The sequence below is a fragment of the Stegostoma tigrinum genome, chromosome 4, assembly GCF_030684315.1.
Source record: "Stegostoma tigrinum isolate sSteTig4 chromosome 4, sSteTig4.hap1, whole genome shotgun sequence".
Lineage (NCBI taxonomy): Eukaryota > Metazoa > Chordata > Chondrichthyes > Orectolobiformes > Stegostomatidae > Stegostoma > Stegostoma tigrinum.
This window is the reverse complement of record NC_081357.1, coordinates 708,453-731,825: the sequence shown is the minus strand read 5'-3', so window position 1 is coordinate 731,825 and position 23,373 is coordinate 708,453. Positions and strand designations below refer to the sequence as shown.

Genomic DNA, 23,373 nt, shown 5'->3' with positions numbered 1-23,373 from the left:
GAAAGGGCGCACGAGAGAAAATACAACAGCGCTGGAGCGAGGGAGACAAACTAGGAAGTACAGGCCAGTCAGTCTAACCTGAGTGAGTGGTGGGGTAACTACAGGAAGGAAGTCTGAGAGACAGAATTAATCTGCACAGGATTAATCAATATCAGGCAGCATGGTTTTTGTGAAGGGAAGGTCATTTCTGACCAACGTGACTGAACTTTTCCCCAGAGGTGGCCAGGTGTGTGGGCGAGGGCAGTGCTTCAGTCCGGCTTTACAGAAGGTCCTGCATGGGAGACTGGCAGCAAACCTACGTGCCCATGGGATGTACATTTGATCCAGAATTGACTGAGTGCCCAGGAAGAAGAGGGTGACGACAAAAACAGAAATTGCTGGAAAAGCTCAGCAGGTCTGGCAGCATCTGTGGAGAGAAATCAGAGTTAACGTTTCAGGTTGAGTGGCCCTTCCTTAGGGCTGCCAGACCTGTTGAGCTTTTCCAACACTTTCGGTTTTTGTTTCTGACTTACAGCATCCGCAATTCTCTAGATTTACTTAGCAGAGGGTGGTGGTCAAGGATTAGTTTTATGACTGGAAGCCTGTGTCCGGTCGGGTCCCACAGGGTTCAGTGTTGGGGCCCTTGCTGTCTATGGTTTATATAAATTACTTAGGCTTAAATGTAGCACCACGTTTACAGGTGCTACAAAAAATGGCATTGTGGTAACTCGTGAAGAGACAGGCTGGACGAATGGGCTGAACAGTGACACATAGAATTCTGTCTAGCTAAAGGTGAGGTGATGCACTACGGCAGAGCGAACAAAGCCTGGGAATAAGTGGGGAGCCATTAGACCCTGGGAATCCCCGAGGATCAGAGGGACCCCGGTCACTTACGTAGTGGGATGGGTGGATAAAGTGGTTCAGAAGGCGGATGGGACACTTTATGAGCTGAGGCATAGAGCGTAAGAGCAGGGAAGGTTATACTGAATCTGTATAAAACATTGGGTAGGTCACAGTGAGAGTATTGAGGAATGTGATAGCACTGGAGAGGGGGGAGATTTACCAGGATGTTAGACAGACTGGGGGTGGTTTCCTTAAAGCAGAGGGGACTGAGTGTGTGGTGTGTGTGGTGTGTGTGTGTGTGTGTGTGTGTGTGTGTGTGTGTGTGTGTGTGTGTGTGTGTGTGTGTGTGGTGTGTGTAAGGGGGGGGGGGGAGAAGAGATTAATCAGCATAAAGTTGACAACAGACAATAGGTGCTGGAGGAGGCCATTTGGCCCTTCAAGCAGTATCCTGTTCCTGCCTTATCCCCATAACCCTTTATTCCACTATCTTTAAGAGCTCTGTCTATCTCTTCTTGAAAGTATCCAGAGAGTTGGCCTCCACTGCCTTCTGGGCAGAGCATTCCATATTATCCACCACTCTCTGGGTGAAGAAGTTTCTCCTCAACTCTGTTCTAAATGGCCTACCCCTTATTTTTAAACTGTGTCCTCTGGTCGTGGACTCACCCAGCAGCGGAAACATGCTTCCTGCCTCCAGAATGTCCAATCCCTAATAATCTTACACGTCTCAATCAGATCCCCTCTCATCCTTCTAAACTCGAGTGTATACAAGCCCAGTCGCTCCAATACATATGATAGAACCGCCATTCCGGGAATTAACCTCATGAATCTACGCTGCACTCCCTCAATAGCAAGAATGTCCTTCCTCAAATATGGAGACCAAAACTGCACACAATAGTCTAGGTGCGGTCTCACCAGGGCCCTGCACAGCTGCAGAAGGACCTCTTTGCTCCTACACTCAATTCCTCTTGTTATGAAGGCCAGCATGCCATTAGCTTTCTTCACTGCTTGCTGTACCTGCATGCTTGCTTTCATTGACTGATGCACAAGAACACCTAGATCTCGTTGTACTTCCCCTTTACCTAACATAATGTGCAAGAGGTTCAAAGGAGATAGAATCATAGAATCACTGCTGCTGCAGACTGTTTGGCCCATCAAGCCCACACTAACCCTCCAAGCAGCATCCCATTCAGATCCACTCCCCATCCCTGTACCCGTGCATTTCCCAAGGCTAACCCAACTAATCCACAGATCCTTGGACATTGGGAAACCCACGAAGACACAGCGAGAATGTGCAAACTCCCGCAGACAGTCACCCGAGGGTAGAATCGAACCCAGGACCCTGGCGTGGTCAGGCAGCAGTACTAACCACCGAACCAGTAAGGAGAAACATGTTCACCGAGCGGGTGCTGGGAAATGGGAGCTCGTCGCCTGTAGGCGTGGACAGGCAGAAACCTGACAAGACTGAAGGAGGATTTTGGTGTGCATTTCCAATGCCAAGGCAGACAAGGTCAGGTGCCGGCAAACAGGATGAGAATAGTTAGGTCAGAGATAATGGGAACTGCAGATGCTGGAGAATCCCAGATAATAAAGTGTGGAGCTGGATGAACACAGCAGGCCAAGCAGCATCTCGGGAGCACAAAAGCTGACGTTTCAGGCCTAGACCCTCCATCAGAGAGGGGGATGGGGAGAGGGTTCTGAAATAAATAGGGAGAGGGGGGAGGCGGACCGAAGATGGATAGAGGAGAAGATAGGTGGGGAGGAGAGTATAGGTGGGGAGGGAGGGAGGGGATAGGTCAGTCCGGGGAGGACGGACAGGTCAAGGAGGCGGGATGAGATTGGCAGGTGGGAAATAGAGGTGCGGCTTGAGGTGGGAGGAGGGGATAGGTGAGAGGAAGAACAGGTTAGGCAGGCAGGGACAGGCTGGGCTGGTTTTGGGATGCAGTGGGTGGAGGGGAAGAGCTGGGCTGGTTGTGTGATGCAGTGGGGGGAGGGGAAGAGCTGGGCTGGTTTAGGGATGCAGTAGGGGAAGGGGAGATTTTGAAGCTGGTGAAGTCCACATTGATACCATTAGGCTGTTGGGTTCCCAAGCGGAATATGAGTTGCTGTTCCTGCAACCTTCAGGTGGCATCATTGTGGCACTGCAGGAGGCCCATGATGGACATGTCATCTAGAGAATGGGAGGGGGAGTGGAAATGGTTTGCAACTGGGAGGTGCAGTTGTTTATTGCGAACTGAGCAGAAGTGTTCTGCAAAGCGGTCCCCAAGCCTCTGCTTGGTTTCCCCAATGTAGAGGAGGCCACACCGGGTACAGTGGATACAGTATACCACATTGGCAGATGTGCAGGTGAACATCTGCTTAATATGGAAAGTCATCTTGGGGCCTGGGATGGGGGTGTGAGGGAGGTGGTGTGGGGGCAGGTGTAGCACTTCCTGCAGTCGCAGGAGAAGGTGCCGGGTGTGGTGGGGTTGGAGGGGAGTGTGGAGCGAACAAGGGAGTCATGGAGAGAGTGGTCTCTTCGGAAGGCAGACAAGGGTGGGGATGGAAAATGTCTTGGGTGGTGGGGGTCGGATTGTAAATGGCACAAGTGTCGGAGGATGATGCGTTGTATGCGGAGGTTGGTGGGGTGGAATGTGAGGACGAGGGGGATTCTCTTGGGGCGGGGTGTGAGGGATGTGTTGCGGGAAATGCGGGAGACATGGTCAAGGGCATTCTCGACCACTGCAGGGGGTAAGTTGCAGTCCTTGAAGAACACGGCCATCTGGGATGTGCGGGAGTGGAATGCCTCATCGTGGGAGCAGATGTGGCGGAGGCTAAAGAATTTGGAATAGGGAATGGCATTTTTGCAGGAAGGTGGGTGGGACGAGGTGTATTCCAGGTAGCAGTGGGAGTCAGTGGGCTTGAAGTGGACATCAGTTTCTAGCTGGTTGCCTGAGATGGAGACTGAGAGGTCCAGGAAGGTGAGGGATGTGTTGGAGATGGTCAGGTGAACTTGAGGTTGGGGTGGAAGGTTGGTGAAGTGGATGAACTGTTTGAGCTCCTCTTCGGAGCAAGAGGCAGTGCCGATACAGTCAATGTAATGGAGGAAGAGGTGGGTTTAGGGCTAACGTAGGTATGGAAGAGGGACTGTTCCACATAACCTACAAAGAGGCAGGCATAGCTTGGGCCCATGCGGGTACCCATGGCCACCCCCTTTGTCTGTAGGAAGTGGGACGAATCGAAAGAGAAGTTGTTGAGGGTGAGGACGAGTTTGGCTAGGCGGATGAGGTGTCGGTGGAGGGGGACTGGTCAGGCCTGCGGGACAGGAAGAAGCGGAGGGCCTTGAGGCCTTCTGCATGCGGAATACAGGTGTAGAGAGACTGGACATCCATGGTGAAAATGAGGTGTTGGGGGCCAGGGAATTTGAAGTTCTGGAAGAGGTGGAGGGCGTGGGTGGTGTCACGGACGTAGCTGGGGAGTTCCTGGACCAAGGGGGAAAAAATGGAGTCCAGGTAGGTGATGAGTTTGGTGGGACAGGAACAGGTGGAGACAATAGGTCGGCCAGGGCAGGCGGGTTTGTGGATTTTGGGAAGGACATAGAAACGGGCTGTGCGGGGTTGGGGAACAAGGAGGTTGGAGGCTGTGGGTGGGAGGTCCCCTGAGGTGATGAGGTCATGGATGGTGTTGGAGATGATGGTTTGGTGCTCGGGGGTGGGGTCACGGTCAAAGGGACGGTAGGAGGTGGTGTCGGAGAGTTAGCGTTGGGCCTCGGCGATGTAGAGGTCAGTGCGCCATACTACCACTGTGCCTCCCTTGACTGCAGGTTTGATGGTGAGGTTAACAAGGTGTAGAGCAGGCTAAGGAGCATCAGAGGAGCAGGAAGGCTGACATTTCAGGGCTAGACCATCCCTGATGCTGCTTGGCCTACTGTGTTCATCCAGCTCCACACCTTATTATCTTAGATTCTCCAGCATCCGCAGTTCCTACTGTCTCTGGGAATAATTAGGTTATTGTTTTTGACCAGTACTGACATGATGGGCTGAAGGGCTTTTTCCTGTGCTGTACATTTGTATGACTCTCTGACCTCACTATGGCCTATGTAAATTCAAGCACAACCTCAGTAATTTTGCATTTTTGTGATAAATGACATTTATGAGTTTGCCTCACGACCTGCTGGCCTCGCAGACTAACCTTATCACCAAGCCCTGAAAGCTGACACCTTCTGGATAATATGCACCTTGTTCATTCTCACCAAATGAATAATTTCTCACTTTCCCACAGTCTGCTCCATTGTCCACACTCTCAGCCTGTCTCTGTTTAATCTGGAATGTGGGGTTGACCAGCAGGCTCACAATGTGCTACCCATGACCGGCTAGGCGCAGTTCCAAGGCCAGTTAAGAGTTAGCCACGTTGCTGTGGGTCTGGAGTCACAGGGAGGCTAGACCGCATAAAGATGGTAGATTTCCTACCCTAAAAGGTCATTGTTGAAGCAGAAAGGCTGTTACAACTTTCAATGAAAATTTCATGGTCTTCAACACAGACTAAATTCTACCCTGAGGAAATTTCATGCACACTACCTCGAAATCCACTCGCCCATTTCTCACTGTGCAGCCAGACCACAAAAACACACACGTACCCAGGCACCCAATTCTCTGTTGATGCTTCCCCCCATCTGTCCATCAAATACTCCCGTGCCTCATATTCTCAGAAAGTTGACCAAGGATTGCTCACCGTTTCTCCACACCGTCTCCCCGAGCATCTGCTGTGGAAAGCCTGTCCGACTCAGGGCTATTAACTCGCCGATATCTCAGGGAAGCTGTCGCTCAGGTCCAGGGGAGCTAGGACACGGACCTCTGCTCACCTCTTCATCCAACACACACTGGGTCTGCACCAACAGAGAGACCTGCATTAGACTGAATCCTGAATGTTAATCCAACTGGGGCACAGTGACTGCTCTCACACCTATCAGTACCCTCTGTTCCTTAATCCCTCTTCCTCACACTGTCACTCAGTAACCCCTCTCTCCCCCCCCCCCCCCCCCACCCCCCCCAACCATCAGGGCCTGTGTTACTGACTGTATCCCTACTGATGTTACTCCCTCTCCTTCACAATGTCCCTCAGTAACCCCTCTCCCCCGCAGGGCCCTGTGTTACTGACTGTATAAAAATGAAAGAGAAGATGTATAACATAGAAAAGATGAGTGGGAAGCCGGAGGACTGGGAAGCTTTTAAAGAGCAACAGCGGATAACTAAAAAGGCAATACACAGAGAAAAAAAATGAGCTATGAAGGAAAACTGGCCAAAAATATAAAGGAGGATAGTAAAAGGTTTTTTAGGTATGTGAAAAGAAAAAAAATGGTTACGACTAAAATTGGGCCCTTGAAGTCAGAAACGGGTGAATTTATTATGGGGAACAAGGAAATGGCAGATGAGTTGAATAGGTATTTTGGATCTGTCTTCACTAGGGAAGACACAAGCAGTCTCCCAGATGCAGTAGTGGCGGAAGGACGTAGGGTAATGGACGAACCGAAGGGTATTTATATTAGGCAGGAAATGGTGTTGGATAGACTGTTAGGTCTGAAGGTTGATAAGTCCCCGGGACCTGATGGTCTGCATCCCAGGGTACTTAAGGAGGTGGCTCTAGAAATTGTGGACATGTTGGTAATTATTTTCCAAGGTTCTATAGATTCAGGATCAGTTCCTGCGGATTGGAGGGTGGCTAATGTTGTCCCACTTTTCAAGAAAGGAGGGAGAGAGAAAACAGGGAATTATAGACCGGTTAGCCTGACGTCAGTGGTGGGAAAGATGCTGGAGCCAATTATAAAAGATGAAATTACGACTCATTTGGATAGCAGTAACAGAATAGGTCAGAGTCAGCATGGATTTACAAAGGGGAAGTCATGCTTGACTAATCTTCTGGAATTTTTTTGAGGATGTATCTATGAAGATGGATAAGGGAGAGCCAGTGGATGTAGTGTACCTGGACTTTCAGAAAGCCTTTGATAAAGTCCCACATAGGAGATTGGTGAACAAAATTAGGGCACATGGTATTGGGAGCAAAATACTGAGTTGGATTGAAAATTGGCTGGCTGACAGGAAGCAAAGGGTAGTGATAAACGGGTCCCTTTCGGAATGGCAGGCGGTGACCAGTGGGGTACCACAAAGTTCGGTGCTGGGACAGCAGCTGTTTACAATATACATTAATGATAGAGATGAAGGCATTAAAAGTAATATTAGCAAATTTGCTGATGACACAAAGTTGGGTGGCAGTGTGAAATGTGAGGAGGATGTTATTAGAATACAGGGTGACTTGGACAGGCTAGGTGAGTGGACGGATGCATGGCAGATGCAGTTTAATGTGGATAAATGTGCGGTTATACACTTTGGCAAGAACAGGAAGGCAGATTACTATCTAAATGGAGTCAAGTTAGGTAAAGGGGAAGTACAACGAGATCTAGCTGTTCTTGTACATCAGTCAATGAAAGCAAGCATGCAGGTACAGCAGGCTGTGAAGAAAGCTAATGGCATGCTGGCCTTCATTACAACAGGAATTGAGTATAGGAGCAAAGAGGTCCTTCTGCAGCTGTACAGGGCCCTGGTGAGACCGCACCTGGAGTATTGTGTGCAGTTTTGGTCTCCAGATTTGAGGAAGGGCGTTCTTGCTATTGAGGGAGTGCAGCGTAGATTCAGGAGGTCAATTCCCGGACTGGCGGGACTATCATATGTTGAAAGATTGGAGCGACTGGGCTTGTATACACGAGTTTAGAAGGATGAGAGGGGATCTGATTGAGACGTGTAAGATTATTAAAGGATTGGACACTGTGGAGGCAGGAAGCATGTTTCCGCTGATGGGCGAGTCCAGATCCAGAGGACACAGTTTAAAAATAAGGGGTAGGTCATTTAGAACAGAGTTGAGGAGAAACTTCTTCACCCAGAGAGTGGTGGATATATGGAATGCTCTGTCCCAGAAGCCAGTGGAGGCCAACTCTCTGGATACTTTCAAGAAAGAGACAGATAGAGCTCTTAAAGATAGTGGAAACAAGGGTTATGGGGATAAGGCAGGAACAGGAAACTGATTGTGGATGATCAGCCGTGATCATAATGAATAGTGGTGCTGGCTCGAAGGACAAATGGCCTATTCCAGCACCTATTGTCTACTGTCTACTCATGTTAATCCCCCTCCCTTACACTGTCACTCAGTAACTCCTCTCCACCCCAGGGCCCTGTGTTACTTACTCTAAGTGAGAGGAGGAAAGTTTAAGGGAGATATGCGTGGAAAGCTCTTTACGCAGAAGATGGTGGGTGCCTGGAATGTGTTGCCAGCGGAGGTGGTAGAGGTGGACACGATAGTGTCATTTAAGATGTATCTAGACAGTTACATGGATGGGCAGGGAGCAGAGGGATACAGATCCTTGGGGAATAGGTGTTCTGTGTTCTCACAGCTGGACAGCCCCATAATGCCCCATCCCTCCCAAAAGACCGTCCCTGACATCCTCCATTGCCTGCACCCACTAAAATCCCCTACTTCTCCTCGCATCCCCCACTGTGGTGGCTCAGTGATTAGCACTGCTTCCTCACAGCACCAGGGACCGGCTTCGATTCCACCCTCAGGCGACTGTCTCTGTGTGGTGTGTTGCACATTCACCCCGTGTCTGCGTGGGTTTCCTCCGGGTGCTCCGGCTTCTTCTCACAGTCTAAAGTTGTGCAGGGTAGGGGGTGCAGGTCTCAGTGGGATCCCCTTCAGCAGGTTGGTGTGGACTCAATGGGCTGAATGGCCTGCTTCCTCACTGTAGGGATTCTACGATTCCCCCTCGGAAGGCTATTATGAAACTGGGAGAGGGTTCGGAATAGCTTTACCAGGATGTTGCTGGGAATGGAAGGTTTGAGTTATGAGGAGAGACTGGGACAAAAACAAAGTTGCTGGAAAAGCTCAGCAGGTCTGGCAGCATCCGTGGAGGAGAAAACAGAGTTAACGTTTCGGGTCCGGTGACCCTTCGTCAGAACCTCAGGCTGGGACTCCATGCACCTCAGATTAGGAGGTTGAGAGGTGACCTTATTATGGTTTATAAAATCATGAGGGGTGTAGATTGGAACAAAGAACAGTGCAGCACGGAACAGGCCCTTCGGCCCTCCAAGCCTGTGCTGACACATTTTGCCCTTCCACACTAAAACTGCCTTCACTTACAGGATCCATATCCCTCTCTTCCCTTCCTGTTCATGTATTCGTCCCGGTGCTTGTCGAATATTGCTGTAGTGTCTGTCTCCACCAACTCCCCTGGCAGCACGTTCCAGGCACTCACCTCCCTTTGTGTGAAACACGTGTCTCGCACATCTCTTTTAAACCCCCTCCTTCACACCTCAAACCCGTGTCCCTGAGTAATTGACCCCTCCACCCTCATCCTTTCCAATCTACCCATGCCATTCACAATCTTATAACGCTCTAGCAGGTCGCCCCTTGACCTCCTGTGTTCCAGTGAATACAAACGCAGTCTATCCAACCTCTCCTCCTCAGGTGAATAGCAAAGGTCTTTACTGCAGGGAATGGGAATTCAAAACTAGAGGGGAACAGTCTTAAGGTGAGAGGGGAAAAATTTGAAAGGGACCTAGGGGGCCACTTTTAGTGTGCGTAGGGAATGAACTGCCAGAGGAAGTGGTAGATGCAGTGACAGATACAGCATTGAAAAGACCTTTGGAACAAATGGGAACGATTTAGAGGGATATGGGCCAAATGCAGGCAAATGAGACTCATTTAGTTTGGGAAACTTGGACCAATGGTTCTGTTTCCGTGCTGTATGATTCGGTGACTGTCTTTCCCGATAACCCACACTCCCCCAACACATCACCCCACTCCCCCAACAAGCATGTACCCTTGTACCATCCCGCGGACAAGCCCACCTGACTCCCCTACTGAAAAGGCCCCTGTCCCCACCATTACTCACCAACACGTCACCCAGTCCCACTCTTCCGTCCCTCCCAACAAGTCCCACCATCGCCACCAAGTCCCTCCCTCCTTCCGACACGCTCGCCCCCATTTCTGCCCCCTCCCGACATGCTCCCCGACACATCCCCCTCGTCCTAGTTACCTTGCTGATGCTGATACGCAGTTTGTTGCGGTTGATATCGGTCTCATCCCAGACCTCTGTCTCAAAGACCAGGTTTGGTGGCACTGCAGTCATGTCGGCTGGTTTGCTGGGTAAGATTGGGGGAGCGTTCTCCTGGTCACTCAGATGCTCATCCTGTAGGACATCATCGGTGTTCTCCCGGAGCACGTCACCTGGGACCGGTGTCACATTGATCACCCTGAAACAGGAACAGATTACCAGCTGCTGATCAGCACTGCCTCAGGGCACACAGGCTGCCAGGGAGACTGGCATGGGGCGGGGGGTACTGGGAGAGCGGGGAACTGAGGGACTGGGAGACAGTCCAAAAATGTGCAGGTTAGGTATACTGGCCATGCTAAATTGTACCGTAGTGTCCAGAGATGTGTGGGTTCGGTGGATTAGACATGGGAAATGCGGGGTTGTAGGGACTGGGCAGGGGTTCTGGCTGAGATGCTCTTTGGAGGGTCGGTGTAAACTCAGTGGGCCAAATGGCCTCCTTCTGCACTGTTTGGATTCCATGATTCTAACCTGGCCCACATGAAGACATGCCACCATCCCTCACTCCTCCGATACCAACACTCCCCCTCCCCCCTGAATCAGGGACCAAGACACCTACACACCCTCCTAACCCTGGGGCCAGTGTGGACTCACCCAAACATTGCAGCTGTCTGCTTGGTATGGAGCTGGGCCTGAGTGGGTGTGCTGGTCGACAGTAAAATATCAGTGCCACCTTTCTCCCAGTCAAAGGCCTCGTTCTCTGTGATGTTCCGCTCTTTACTGCTGTTCTCCAAGATAGACATGATCAGCTGCATGGGGGGGGGGGGGGGGTGGGTGAGAGAGAAGGACAATCAGTGCAGAGCCAGTGAGTCACAGTTCCCAAACCCTGTCCCTACAGCCTGCTGTCCACAGCCAACCTTCCCTCCCTTCCTGAGCCCGTCTCTGACCACCTCTCCCCTCCCCATCCCTCTACACTTCAGAACAGCTGACCACTCCTTCCTAACCAGGGCTATGTCCCATTTTATACCTGTCCTCACGGCAGGAGACAGTCTGGATAGGCTGGTGAAGAACAGCTGAGTGCGAGTGAGGAAGACAGTAAGCATTAATGAATGCTGTAAACTCTGCTGCTCCCCATTCCTTACACCCTCACACTTTAACATGCATTCTGATCACTCCCAATCTGATGGGATTCTAAGTTAGAAAATACAAAGCTGCAATTCTAGAAGGAAAAGCAAGAGTGAACTGGGAGCTCCAGGCCACTTGGGCAGTCGTAGAAAAAATACTGCTTCTTTATTACATTCACACAGTGCTGACCGGGTCAGCATTTATTACCCATCCCCACTGGTTCACAGGCCAGTTGAGAGTCAACCACATTGCTGTGGGTCTGGAGTCACGTGTGGAACCCTAGTGCCGAGAATGTTACCATGGGGTGTCTGGATTAACGTTCACCAACAATGCTGTGAGACCATTAATACCCCTCAGAGCCACTAAAATCATTTTAAAATTCTGAGAGGGGGATAAGCCAACATTAATTAAACAAGTTAAGGTGAGCGTTAAATTGAAAACAAAATGAGGCAAAAGTCAGTGACAGCCTCAAAGCCCGGGATAAATTTAGAAACAGGGAAAGGAAACTCAAAATAACGACAGGGAAATTAAACTATTTCTCACTAGTCTGCTGTCAAATAAAAACAGACAGTAAGAGCTTCTTTAAACATATTAAAAACGAGAGTGGCCAAAGTGAACACAGGCCACTTAGAAAATGAATCTGGTGAGACAGTTATAGGGAGCAAGGAATGGCAGAGGAGTTACATCTTATTCACACTGAAGGGGAGGAATTAAGTCTCGACACCACCAATAGAGAAGTAATAGCTGATAAACTAATACAGCTAAAGACAGACAAGTCCCTGGCACTGAATGTTTGTATCTTAGGGTCCTAAAATACTTATTTTTCTGAAAGGGAACTTTGTGACTGACTTATTAGAGTTTTTTGAGGAAGTCTCAGCCAGAGTGGATAGAGGGAAACTAGTGGATGTGCTGTATTTAGAATTCCAGAAGGTGTTCCACAAGGTACCTCACAAAAGCTTAAGTCACTATATTAAATCCCACAGTGTATTGGCGTGGATAGAGAATTGGCTCATGGGCAGGAAACAGCGGGTGGGCATAAGGGGATCTTTGTCAGGTTGGTGACCTGTGACCAGCGGGTTCGACAGGGGTCAGTGTAGGGACCACAGCTGTTTACAACATAATGAATGACTGGGAGGAAGGAAGTGAATGTCCTGTCACCAAATTTACAGAGAACTCAAAAACAGGCGGGAAGGCAGGCTCTGAGAGGGATGCAAAGAGATACTGATAGTTTAAGTTGTGGACAAAACATTGGCAAATGGAGTATAATGTGGGAAAATGTGAAGTTGTTCATTTTGGAAGGGAGACCAAAGGAACAGTGTTACTTAAATGGGGAGAAACTGCAGAAAGCTGCAGTATAAAGGGATTTGGGGAATGTTTGTGCACAAATCCCAGAAAGCTAATACACAGGTACAGCAGGTAATCAGGAAGGTGTAGGGAATGTTGGCCCTTATTTCATGAGGGTTGGAGTATTAGAGTAGGGAGGTTTTACTGCAACTGTACAAGGTTCTGGGGAGACCACATGCAGAATACTGTGTGCAGGTTTGGTCCCATTATTTAAGGATAAATATCATTTCATAGGAGGCTATTCAGAGAATGTTCACTGGGATAATCCCTGGTATGGGAGGGATTGTCTTTATGAGCAAAGGTTGAACAGAATGGGACTGTACTCCCTGGGGTTTAGAGGAATCTCAGATTCTTAAGGAGCTTTGACAGGGTAAATGCTGAGAGAATGTTTCCCCTCATGGGAGGGTCTAGGACCAGAGGGCACGGTCTTAGAGTAAAGGGGCACCAGTTTAAGACAGATGATGGGAATTTTTTTCTCTCTGAGCGTTGAGTGTCTTTGGAATTCCTTGTCACAGAATAGCTGTGGTTGGGGGCAGGTTCCTTGTGCATGTTTAAGGCTGAGATTGATAGAATCTCGATCAGTTGGGAATCAAGCATTACAGGGAAAGGGCAGGAACGTGGACATGAGGAGCGTCACATCTCCCACAGTCAGTATGACCCTCCCTCCCCTTCCCTCCCTCAGACCCTCCCATTCACCCCCACAATTAGTACAACTCTCTCTCCCTCCGTCTGACCCTCCCTCCCTCCCCCTCAGTATGAGCACCCCGCCTCTCTAATACCCTGCACGCTGCACACCCTCTATCCCCAGGAGATATGGGGCTGGATTTTGGGAGATATTGGGTGATCAAACTGTTTGACCCCAGGTCTGGGAAGACGCAGAGTCAGTGTGTGGGAATACAGAGCAAACTGGTTGCTTCAGTGTACCTGGTAATCTGGTTTGGTGAAATAATCTAACGTGGAGACATGATCCAGGAAGCTGTGGAACTCAGACGGCATGTGCTTCAGCAGCATCCGGTGATCATACTTCTCCTTAATCAGGCCGACCTGCTCCTGCAAGGACAGGCAGTGTCATCAGGCACGTTCGACCAGAGGCACAACGGAGTATTAAATCTCTCACACACACTCACTCACTCTCACACACAGTCACAGACACTTGTTTATACAAACATCCACATCCCCACAGAAACACAGCAGCCCTCCACCCAAGCATACATACCCTCAGTATCGTCCCAACATCAGAACGCATTTATACTACAAACACACAATCGCTTGGAGGAGATAGCGAGAACTGCAGATGCTGGACTCAGAGATAACACAGCATGGAACTGGAAGGACACAGCAGGCAGCATCAGAGGAGCAGGAAAAGTTGACATTTTGGGTCAGGATCCTTCTGCAGAAATGGGGGAGGGGGAAGGGGGTTCTCAAATAAATAGAGGGACGAGAGGTGGGGCTGAGGCAGGGCAGGCGGGACGGTGACTGGGGAGGGGCAGGGCAGGCAGTGGTGGGGACTGGTGGGAGAAGATGGATATGTTGTGCCAGGTTACGGGGGTGGGGATGAGAGGGAGAGTTGGTCATGGGATGAGGCCGGGGGTGGGGAGATTTTGCAAGGGCAGCTTAGCTGCTCCTTCAATGCTGTGTTCCTCCACCCCCACACTGTGTTAGCACTTGTAAATGCACTGACAAAGTGAAACAGTGGTCCCCTCACATCTCCCATCAGTAACTGCTGCACCTTTAGCTGCCTGGGCCTGAAGATCTGAAATTTTACCCCTCACCCCTCCCTCCATGTTCTTCCTTTAAAAAAAATACTCCTTAAAACCCTCTTATTTGACCAAACTTTACATTTTCGAGTGTGAATACATCATTTGGCTCAGTGTCGGCTTCTGGTGACATGTCTTGGCATTATGTTACAGCAGCTATTTAATGCTGTTATTGGTGCAGTGCAGAATGTACGTAATGTGACAAACCAAGCTCCGATATTGCTGGTTTGGGAATAACATTCCCTCTTCCCTGATTTGGGAATCACAGGAGAATATCAAACAGCACACACACAGGCAGTGTGATGGGAACATGAGCATTAAAGAGCTCATGAAAGACAGTCACAGCTAAGGACCAGGAGATTTAAGAAAACTGGAACCAAAATCCATTTTTAAAAAATCAGCCAGGATCAGAACTGTGCGGCCTGAGAATGTGTGGTCACAAATTTAAAGGGGACTTTCAAGAGGGAACTAGATCGTTATCTGAAAAAGACCTTGCCAGGAACGGGGGTCGGACGAGTGAAACTGCTCCTTCAGGGAAAAAGCACGATAGCTCTGATGGGCCGAATAGCCCTAATCCTGAAGAAGGGCTCGACCCGGATCAGTGACTTGCCCGCTCCTCGGATGCTGTCTGACCTGCTCGCTGTGGTTTTCCAGCTCCACATTTTATTGACCGTAGCTTCCAGCAGCCGCAGTCCTTACTGTCTCCAAGCCCGACTTTAACCCAGTCTGTGATTGCTGCGACATGCCCCCACCCCCACCGCCAGGTTACCCCGTCTCTGTTTAGGGCGGTACACACCTTATCCTTGATTTTTCTCCAAGGTAGCTGACCAACTGCAAACTCCACCAACATGTAGAACAGTGACCAGAGATCATCATGTCGACCCATCTCCTGTAGATTGATCAAAGTGACAATTAATCACTCTCAGTCCTTGCGGTCTGAGGGTCAGAGAGTAATACAGCCCCCAGCCTCACTCCCCCCTTCACACTAAGGGTCAGACACAGAGAGTCTGGAAACATACCCTTCAGTGCAACTTGTTTACACTGAAGAGATATCCTGAACTGAACTAGCTCCATTTGCTTACATTTGGCCCATCTCCCTCTAACCCTTCCTGTCCACGTACCTGTCCAAATAGCGTTTCAATGTTCTAACTATATTCACTTTCACTTCCTCTGGCAGCTCGTTCCATACATGCACCACCCTCTGTGCAAAATTGTTACCCCTCAGGTCCCTTTTAAACCTTTCCCCTCTCACCTTAAACCTATGCCCCTCCTGTTTTGGACTCTCCTACCCTGGGGAAAAGACCTTGGCTATTCACCCTCTCCATGCCCCTCATGGATTTAAAAACCTCTGTAAGGTCACCCCTTAACCTGCTACACTCCCGGAAACATAGCCCCAGCCTATCCACCTTCTCCTTATAACTCAAACCCTCCATCCTCAGCAACATCCTGGTAACTCTTTCTTGCACCCTTTCCAGTGTAATACCACCCTCCCTGTAGCAGGGTGATGAGAACCATACACAGTACTCCAAACAGTGGCCTTACCCACGCCTTGCACAGCTGTAACATGACGTCCCAGCTCCTGTACTTAATGCTCTGAGCGATGAAGGTAAGTTTGCCAAACGCCTTCTCCACCGTCCTGTCTACCCGCGACACCACTTCTAACAATGTACCTGTTCCTCTCATCAACAACACTACGCAGGGTCCATTGCTGTTACTGTGTAAATTCTGCCTTGATCTGTCTTAATAAAATGTAACACCTTGCATTTATCGGGATTAAACTCCATTTGCTAGTCCTCGGCCCAGTGGCCCAGCTGATCAAGATCCCTTTATACTCTTCGATAATTGTCTTCACTGTCCACTCTGCCACTGATTTTTGGTGTCCTCTGCAAACTTACTCACCACACCTCCCACATTCTCATCCTAATCGTTTACATAAATGACAAACAACAGTTCACCCAGCACCAATCTCTGTGAATACTGCTGGTCACAAGCCTCCGGCGTGACCAACAGCCCTCTGTTACCAGCCTCTGTCTGCTTTTGCCAAGCTAATTTGGTATTTCCCTGGATCGAAGCGATCTGACCTCACTAACCAGTCTCCCATGCAGACCCTTGTCGAAGGCCTTGCTAAAGTCCATGGAGAGAACATCTAACGCTCTGCCTTCATTATCTTCTTGGTCACCTCTTCAATGTGGACTTCACCAGTTTCAAAATCTCCCCTTCCCCTACTGCATCCCTAAACCAGCCCAGTTCGTCCCCTCCCCCCACTGCACCACACAACCAGCCCAGCTCTTCCCCGCCACCCACTGCATCCCAAAACCAGTCCATCCTGTCTCTGCCTCCCTAACCGGTTCTTCCTCTCACCCATCCCTTCCTCCCACCCCAAGCCGCACCCCCATCTACCTACTAACCCCATCCCACCTCCTTGACCTGTCCGTCTTCCCTGGACTGACCTATCCCCTCCCTACCTCCTCACCTATACTCTCTCCACCTATCTTCTTTACTCTCCATCTTCGGTCTGCCTCCCCCTCTCTCCCTATTTATTCCAGTTCCCTCTCCCCATCCCCCTCTCTGATGAAGGGTCTAGGCCCGAAACGTCAGCTTTTATGCTCCTGAGATGCTGCTTGGCCTGCTGTGTTCATCCAGCCTCACATTTTATTATCTTCAAATTAGTGAGACATGATTTCCCACACACAAAGCCAGGCTGACCATTCCTAATCAGTCCTTGCCTTTCCAAATCCATGTAAATCCTGTCCCTCAGAATCTCCTCCAACAACTTACCCAGCACCAACACCAGGCTCTCCGGCCTATTGTCAGCTACCTTTGGTCTTCCAGCACCTCAGCTGTGGCTGTCAACGATACATATATCTCTGCTAAAGGCCCCACAAATGTCTTGGGGATTTAGCTAACTTTGTACCTTTTATCATCCTGTGCGGTCAGCCTTGCGCTCGCCTTCATTTATTCCCATCCCTGCCCAAACAGCCAAACGTACAGTTTATTACACAGACAGCAAAGTGCAAGCTCCAAGCAGCTGAGAGGAGACGTTCTCTGTTCTTTAGTTTGAGCATCCTTACTGCTGGGTTTGTCCTCTTAATAAGGGAGGCGAAGGCCTCGTGGTAGTGTCATGGGACGAGTGATCCAGAGCTCACGCTAATTGCCGGGGGCATGGGTTCATTCCCCATTGCGGCAGATGGTGCCATTTACACTCCATGTACCCATCGCCAATTCTCATTAAAAGCTGCCTGGCTCACTGAAGTCCTTCAGGGAGGGAAGTGTGGCCCACAGCAATGAGCTTTTCTTAAGTGCCCACCTTGCCAATGATGTCCATATCCCATCCAAACACAGTGCCGCTAACATTAGTGGCGTGTGCCTCTTTGCAAACTTGATCTCTGTTCTTCCCAATAAAACTTATCGCCTCAAATTTACCCAAGTCTGCAGCTGAGTTGCCCCTCCCATACAATTCAAGGAGGTTTCTTTAATTGCATTCTTACATTTTGCATCTCTCCCTGCTTCCGGCAGCATCGCACTCACTTTGAGTTTGGACCTCAGATTCTGTTTCTGTAAATGATGAACTGCGATCCCTGCTCTGAACATTCAAGATTCCTTTATCCCATCTCCAACAGTGTCAGGAACTGCCTTCAACTCCACGTCTGTCCTGGCAGGGTTCACCATGACCTCAACCACCCCCCTCCATTCTACCTCCTTGATCCATTCCTGATCTCTGTGATCTCTGCTCACAGCAGCATGGGGTAAATCCCTGAAGGTCATAGCCCTCCCTACCCACAACACCCACCTCCCGCCCTTCTGTCACCAGGGAAAAATTAATACACATTCCCTTACTCGGTTTTTGTGAGCATTGACTGATGCGTAGCGAACGGTTCCTCGGAATCCAGCGACAGCGCGAGGCTGCAAAAAGGCAAGACAAATGTCAGATGTGTGCCTCTGCACGTCAGACTGCTCTGGCTGGCCCCAGGGAAAAGTCCCGGGCTGGCCCCGAGGAAAACTCCCAGGCAGGCTCAGGCCGTCCCCAGGGAAAAGTCCCAGGCCAGCCCCAGGGAAAACTCCCGGGCCGGCCCCGGGAGGCCCAGCTGTCACCAGGTCACAAAGCCAGTGAGCTGCTCACCTGAACACCAGCCATAAGGCTTGGCATCTGTCACAGGTCAGCGATGGAGCTAATCGGGAGTTGGAGGTTAGCTGAAGGTTCATAGTCTCATCATCTGATTGAGTGTCATCTCAGGGCTCCACCACGAGGAAAACCAAGGGAGACAGTGACAAAATCAAGAAATGAAAACAAAGGAAATGAAACATAAAGATGGAGCTCTTGTTCAGTCACCGAGCTTCTGGAGCTCACTATCTCTGACTCGCATTGAAACAATCCCAGAGCGATCTTTGCTCACAGCAGCATGGGGTAAATCCCCGAAGGTCATACCGCTCCCCACCCACAACACCCACCTCCCGCCCTGAACCCTGACCACGGGCATACTCCCCACACCAACAGCCCGACTAAAGGGACAACCCCAAAGCCCATGCCCTGAGCCCAGGGATAACCCGCTCCCACCCCAACCCTACTTCTGACTTCAGGGGCAGTCCCCAAAGCCTGATCCCGGGGTGTTGCAAACTCCTGAGACCTGACCATGGGGATACCCCCAAACCCTGACCCCTGACTCCAGAGATACCCCCAAACCCTGACCACAGGGAAACCCCCAAACCATGACCCCAGGGATACCTCCAAACTTGACCCCTGACCCCAGGGACCACCCCAAACCCTGAGCCAAGGTACCAGCCCAAACTCTGAGCCAGGGGACAGCCCTGATCCAGGACACTGCTCGAACCCTGATCCTCGGGTGTACCAGACACCCGGGATGCTGACTCCAGGGAGCACCCCTGAACTCTGCCCCAAACCCAGGGTATCTCACACCCCCCACCTGATGATACTGGCCTGAGCGGAGTCCCTCTCTTGGGTTGATGGATGTACAACTGATGGTGAGCTGGAAGAGAGGTCCTGCTGTGGTTCAGAGAGAGCCCTGTCCAGTAAAACAGGCTGAACCAACTAAAACACTCACAACACGTTTTAACATTGCATAACGACGGTAACATGCAGGGGGCAGGAGCTCTGATCATCAAACACAGGCTTCAGGATGGAACACAAGAATGAGCAATCCAAAAGAAACTGCAAAACAAAAACAAGAAATAAGCAGCTGAATCCAAACTAAAAAGAAAGCCAGCCCGAGAGACAATGTCGCAGCGCCGCACCGTCTCAACCTGGTCGGGATTGTACCTGAGAAACCTTCACAGTTTAAGACACCATCTGACTTGTTCACATCCATAACTTTCCCAAACCACACAGGAACACAGCTTTTCAATGCAGCACTGCCTCAGTGCCGGGTTCCCCCCCCACCACACGTACTCCGACTCTCACCGGGGGGTGCAGGGTCCCCCCACACACTCCCTGACTCTCACTGGGGGACGGGTCCACACACACACACACACACACACACACACAGACTCTCACCGGGGAGTACGGGGTGTCTCTCTCTCACACACAGACACATACACAGACTCTCACCGGGGAGTACGGGGTCTCTATCTCTCTCTCTCACACACACACACACACAGACTCTCACCGGGGAGTACGGGGTGTCTCTCTCTCTCTCTCTCTCACACACACAGACACACACACAGACTCTCACCGGGGAGTACGGGGTCTCTCTCTCTCTCACACCCCCTCCCTCACCGGGGAGTACGGGGTCTCTCTCTCACACACAGACAGACACACAGACTCTCACCGGGGAGTACAGGGTCTCTCTCTCTCTCACACACACACACACACACACCCCCTCCCTCACCGGGAGGCCAATGGGCTGGTCTGAGATTCCGTGGTTACTTACGGGCCGGACCTCTCCATTCGTACTGGTGTACTGTCGTGCCAGACCAAAGTCCAACATATAGCACTTCCTGTAGGTGGATGGCAATCGGCCCATTGCAAAGTTGGACTGTGGGGTGGTTGTGGAAAGGGTTTGATGGTAAAGAGAGACAGGTAACCAGTTACAACGACAAAAACACAACATCCCATCTCTGTCCCATTGATCCCGAGCCAAGGTTCTTATTCCAGGAGGAATGAGAGTCTGCATGTGATACCCAGACAGCGGGGGAGGGAGGGAGGGAGGGAGATAGAACAAAGAACAAAGACAATTACAGCACAGGAACAGGCCCTTCGGCCCTCCAAGCCTGTGCCGATCGAGATCCTCTGTCTAACCTGTCACCTATTTTCTAAGGATCTGTATCCCTCCGCTCCCTGCCCATTCCTGTATCTGTCTAGATACATCTTAAAAGACGCTATCGTACCCATCTCCGCTGGCAACGTGTTCCAGGCACCCACCACCCTCTGCGTAAAGAATTTTCCACGCATATCTCCCTTAAACTTTCCTCCTCTCACTTTGAACTCATGACCCCTAGTAATTGAGTCCCCCACTCTGGGAAAAAGCTTCTTGCTATCCACCCTGTCTATACCCCTCATGATTTTGTAGACCTCAATCAGGTCCCCCCTCAACCTCCATCTTTCTAATGAAAATAATCCTAATCTACTCAACCTTTCTTCATAGCTAGCACTCTCCATACCAGGCAACATCCTGGTGAACCTCCTCTGCACCCTCTCCAAAGCATCCACATCCTTTTGGAAGCGAGCAAGAGAGAGAACAGACAGAGAAGTGGAGAAAATGAGAGAGAGCGCGCGAGAGAGGAAGGGAGGGAGATGTGGAGAGAATGAGAGAGAGAGAGGGAGAGAGACCTAGGCAGAGATAAAACATAGAATAGAACATAGAACAGAACATAGAACATAGAAAGGTACAGCACGGTACAAGCCCTTTGGCCCACGATGTTGTGCTGTGGAAAAATCCTAATCCAAAAGTAAAACAACCTAACCTACATTCCCCTCAATTCACTGCTGTCCATGTGCATGTCCAGCAGTTGCTTAAATGTCACTAATGACTCTGCTTCCATGACTACCACTGGCAAACTATTCCATGCGCTCACAACTCTCTGGGTGAAGAACCTCCCTCTGACATCTCCTTTATACCTTCCTCCTAACACCTTAAAACTATGACCCCTCGTGGCAGTCAGACCTGTCCTGGGGACAAGTCTCTGGCTATCGACTCTATCCATGCCTCTCATTACCTTGTACACCTCGACCAGGTCACCTCTCTTCCTCCTTCTCTCCAGAGAGAAAAGTCCGAGCTCAGTCAACCTCTCCTCGTAAGACAAGCCCTGCGCTCCAGGCAGCATCCTAGTAAACTTCCTTTGCACCCTCTCCAAAGCCTCCACATCTTTCCTATAATAGGGCGACCAGAACTGGACACAATATTCCAAGTGTGGTCTCACCAGGGTTTTGGAGAGCTGCAGCATAACCTCGCGGCTCTTAAACTCGATCCCCCTGTTAATGAAAGCCAAAACACCATATGCTTTCTTAACAACCTTATCCACTTGGGTGGCAACTTTGAGGGAACTATGCACTTGAACACCAAGATCCTGTTGTTCCTCCACACTGCCGAGAATCCTGCCTTTAATCCTATATTCAGCATTTAAGTTCGACCTTCCAAAATGCATCACTTCACATTTATCCAGGTTGAACTCCATCTGCCATTTCTCAGCCCAGCTCTGCATTCTGTCAGTGTCTCGCTGAAGCCTGCAATAGCCCTCGATACTATCAACGGCACCTCCAACCTTTGTGTCATCAGCAAACATACTAACCCACCCCTCAAACTCCTCATCCAAGTCATTTATAAAAACTACAAAGAGCAGAGGCCCAAGAACAGAGCCCCACGGGACACCACTCAGCACTGACCTCCAGGCAGAATACTTACCATTTACAACCACTCTCTGCCTCCTGTCAGCCAACCAATTCTGAATCCAGACAGCCAAATCACCCTGTATCCCATACCTCCTGACTTTATGAATGAGCCTGCCATGGGGAACTTTATCAAATGCCTTGCTGAAGTCCATGTACACCACATCCACTGCTCGTCCCTCGTCAACCTGTCTCGTGACTTCCTCAAAGAACTCAATAAGATTTGTAAGGCATGACCTGCCCCTCACAAAGCCATGCTGACTCCCTTTAATCACGCTATGCTTTTCCAAATAGTCATCAATCCTATCCCTCAGAATTCTTTCCAAAACCTTGCTGACCACAGACGTAAGACTGACTGGTCTGTAATTTCCAGGGATTTCCCTATTCCCTTTCTTGAAAAGAGGAACAACATTTGCCTCCCTCCAATCTTCCGGTATGACTCCCGTGGAGAGTGAGGAAGCAAAGATCTTCGCCAGCAGCTTAGCAACCTCCTTTCTCGCTTCCCGGAGCAACCTAGGATAAATCTGGTCGGGCCCTGGGGACGTATCAATCTTAATGTTCGCTAAAATTTCCAGCACATCGACTTTCTCAATCTTGATCTGTTCAAGCCTGTTTTCCTGCTCCTCAAAGTTCTCATTCACAACAAGGTCCCTTTCCTCAGTGAAAACCAAAGAAAACTCATTTAGGGCTTCCCCTATCTGCTCAGACTCCATGCATAAGTTCCCTGCGCTATCCCTGATCAGCCCTACCGTCTCCATGATGTAGAGAGAATGAGAGAGAATGAGAGAGAATGAGAGAGAATGAGAGAGAATGAGAGAGAATGAGAGAGAATGAGAGAGAATGAGAGAGAATGAGAGAGAATGAGAGAGAATGAGAGAGAATGAGAGAGAATGAGAGAGAATGAGAGAGAATGAGAGAGAATGAGAGAGAATGAGAGAGAATGAGAGAGAATGAGAGAGAATGAGAGAGAATGAGAGAGAATGAGAGAGAATGAGAGAGAGATTAGAGAGAGATTAGAGAGAGATTAGAGAGAGATTAGAGAGAGATTAGAGAGAGATTAGAGAGAGATTAGAGAGAGATTAGAGAGAGATTAGAGAGAGATTAGAGAGAGATTAGAGAGAGATTAGAGAGAGATTAGAGAGAGATTAGAGAGAGATTAGAGAGAGATTAGAGAGAGATTAGAGAGAGATTAGAGAGAGATTAGAGAGAGATTAGAGAGAGATTAGAGAGAGATTAGAGAGAGATAGAGACACAGACCTAGGCAGAGATATGGAGAGAATGAGAGAGAGAGCCCGCACGAGAGAGAGCCCTAGGCAGAGATGTGGAGCGAATGAGAGAGAGAGACCCAGATGGAGATGTGCAGAACACAAACTGGGCCCAGACAGATTCAGGCCCTTCGGTTCGCCACATCT

At 49.9% G+C, this 23,373-nt stretch overlaps 1 protein-coding gene across 1 annotated transcript in view; it reads right to left on the bottom strand.

The window, feature by feature from the left end:
* Positions 1 to 23,373, bottom strand: part of LOC125450631 (tau-tubulin kinase 1-like) — a 121,986-nt gene that overhangs the window by 86,161 nt on the left and 12,452 nt on the right. The window contains 8 exon segments of the mRNA XM_059645200.1: positions 5,530 to 5,614; positions 5,617 to 5,683; positions 9,881 to 10,097; positions 10,550 to 10,704; positions 13,289 to 13,414; positions 14,918 to 15,010; positions 17,959 to 18,024; positions 20,007 to 20,111. Of these exon segments, the coding sequence (XP_059501183.1) occupies positions 5,530 to 5,614; positions 5,617 to 5,683; positions 9,881 to 10,097; positions 10,550 to 10,704; positions 13,289 to 13,414; positions 14,918 to 15,010; positions 17,959 to 18,024; positions 20,007 to 20,111 (914 nt within the window).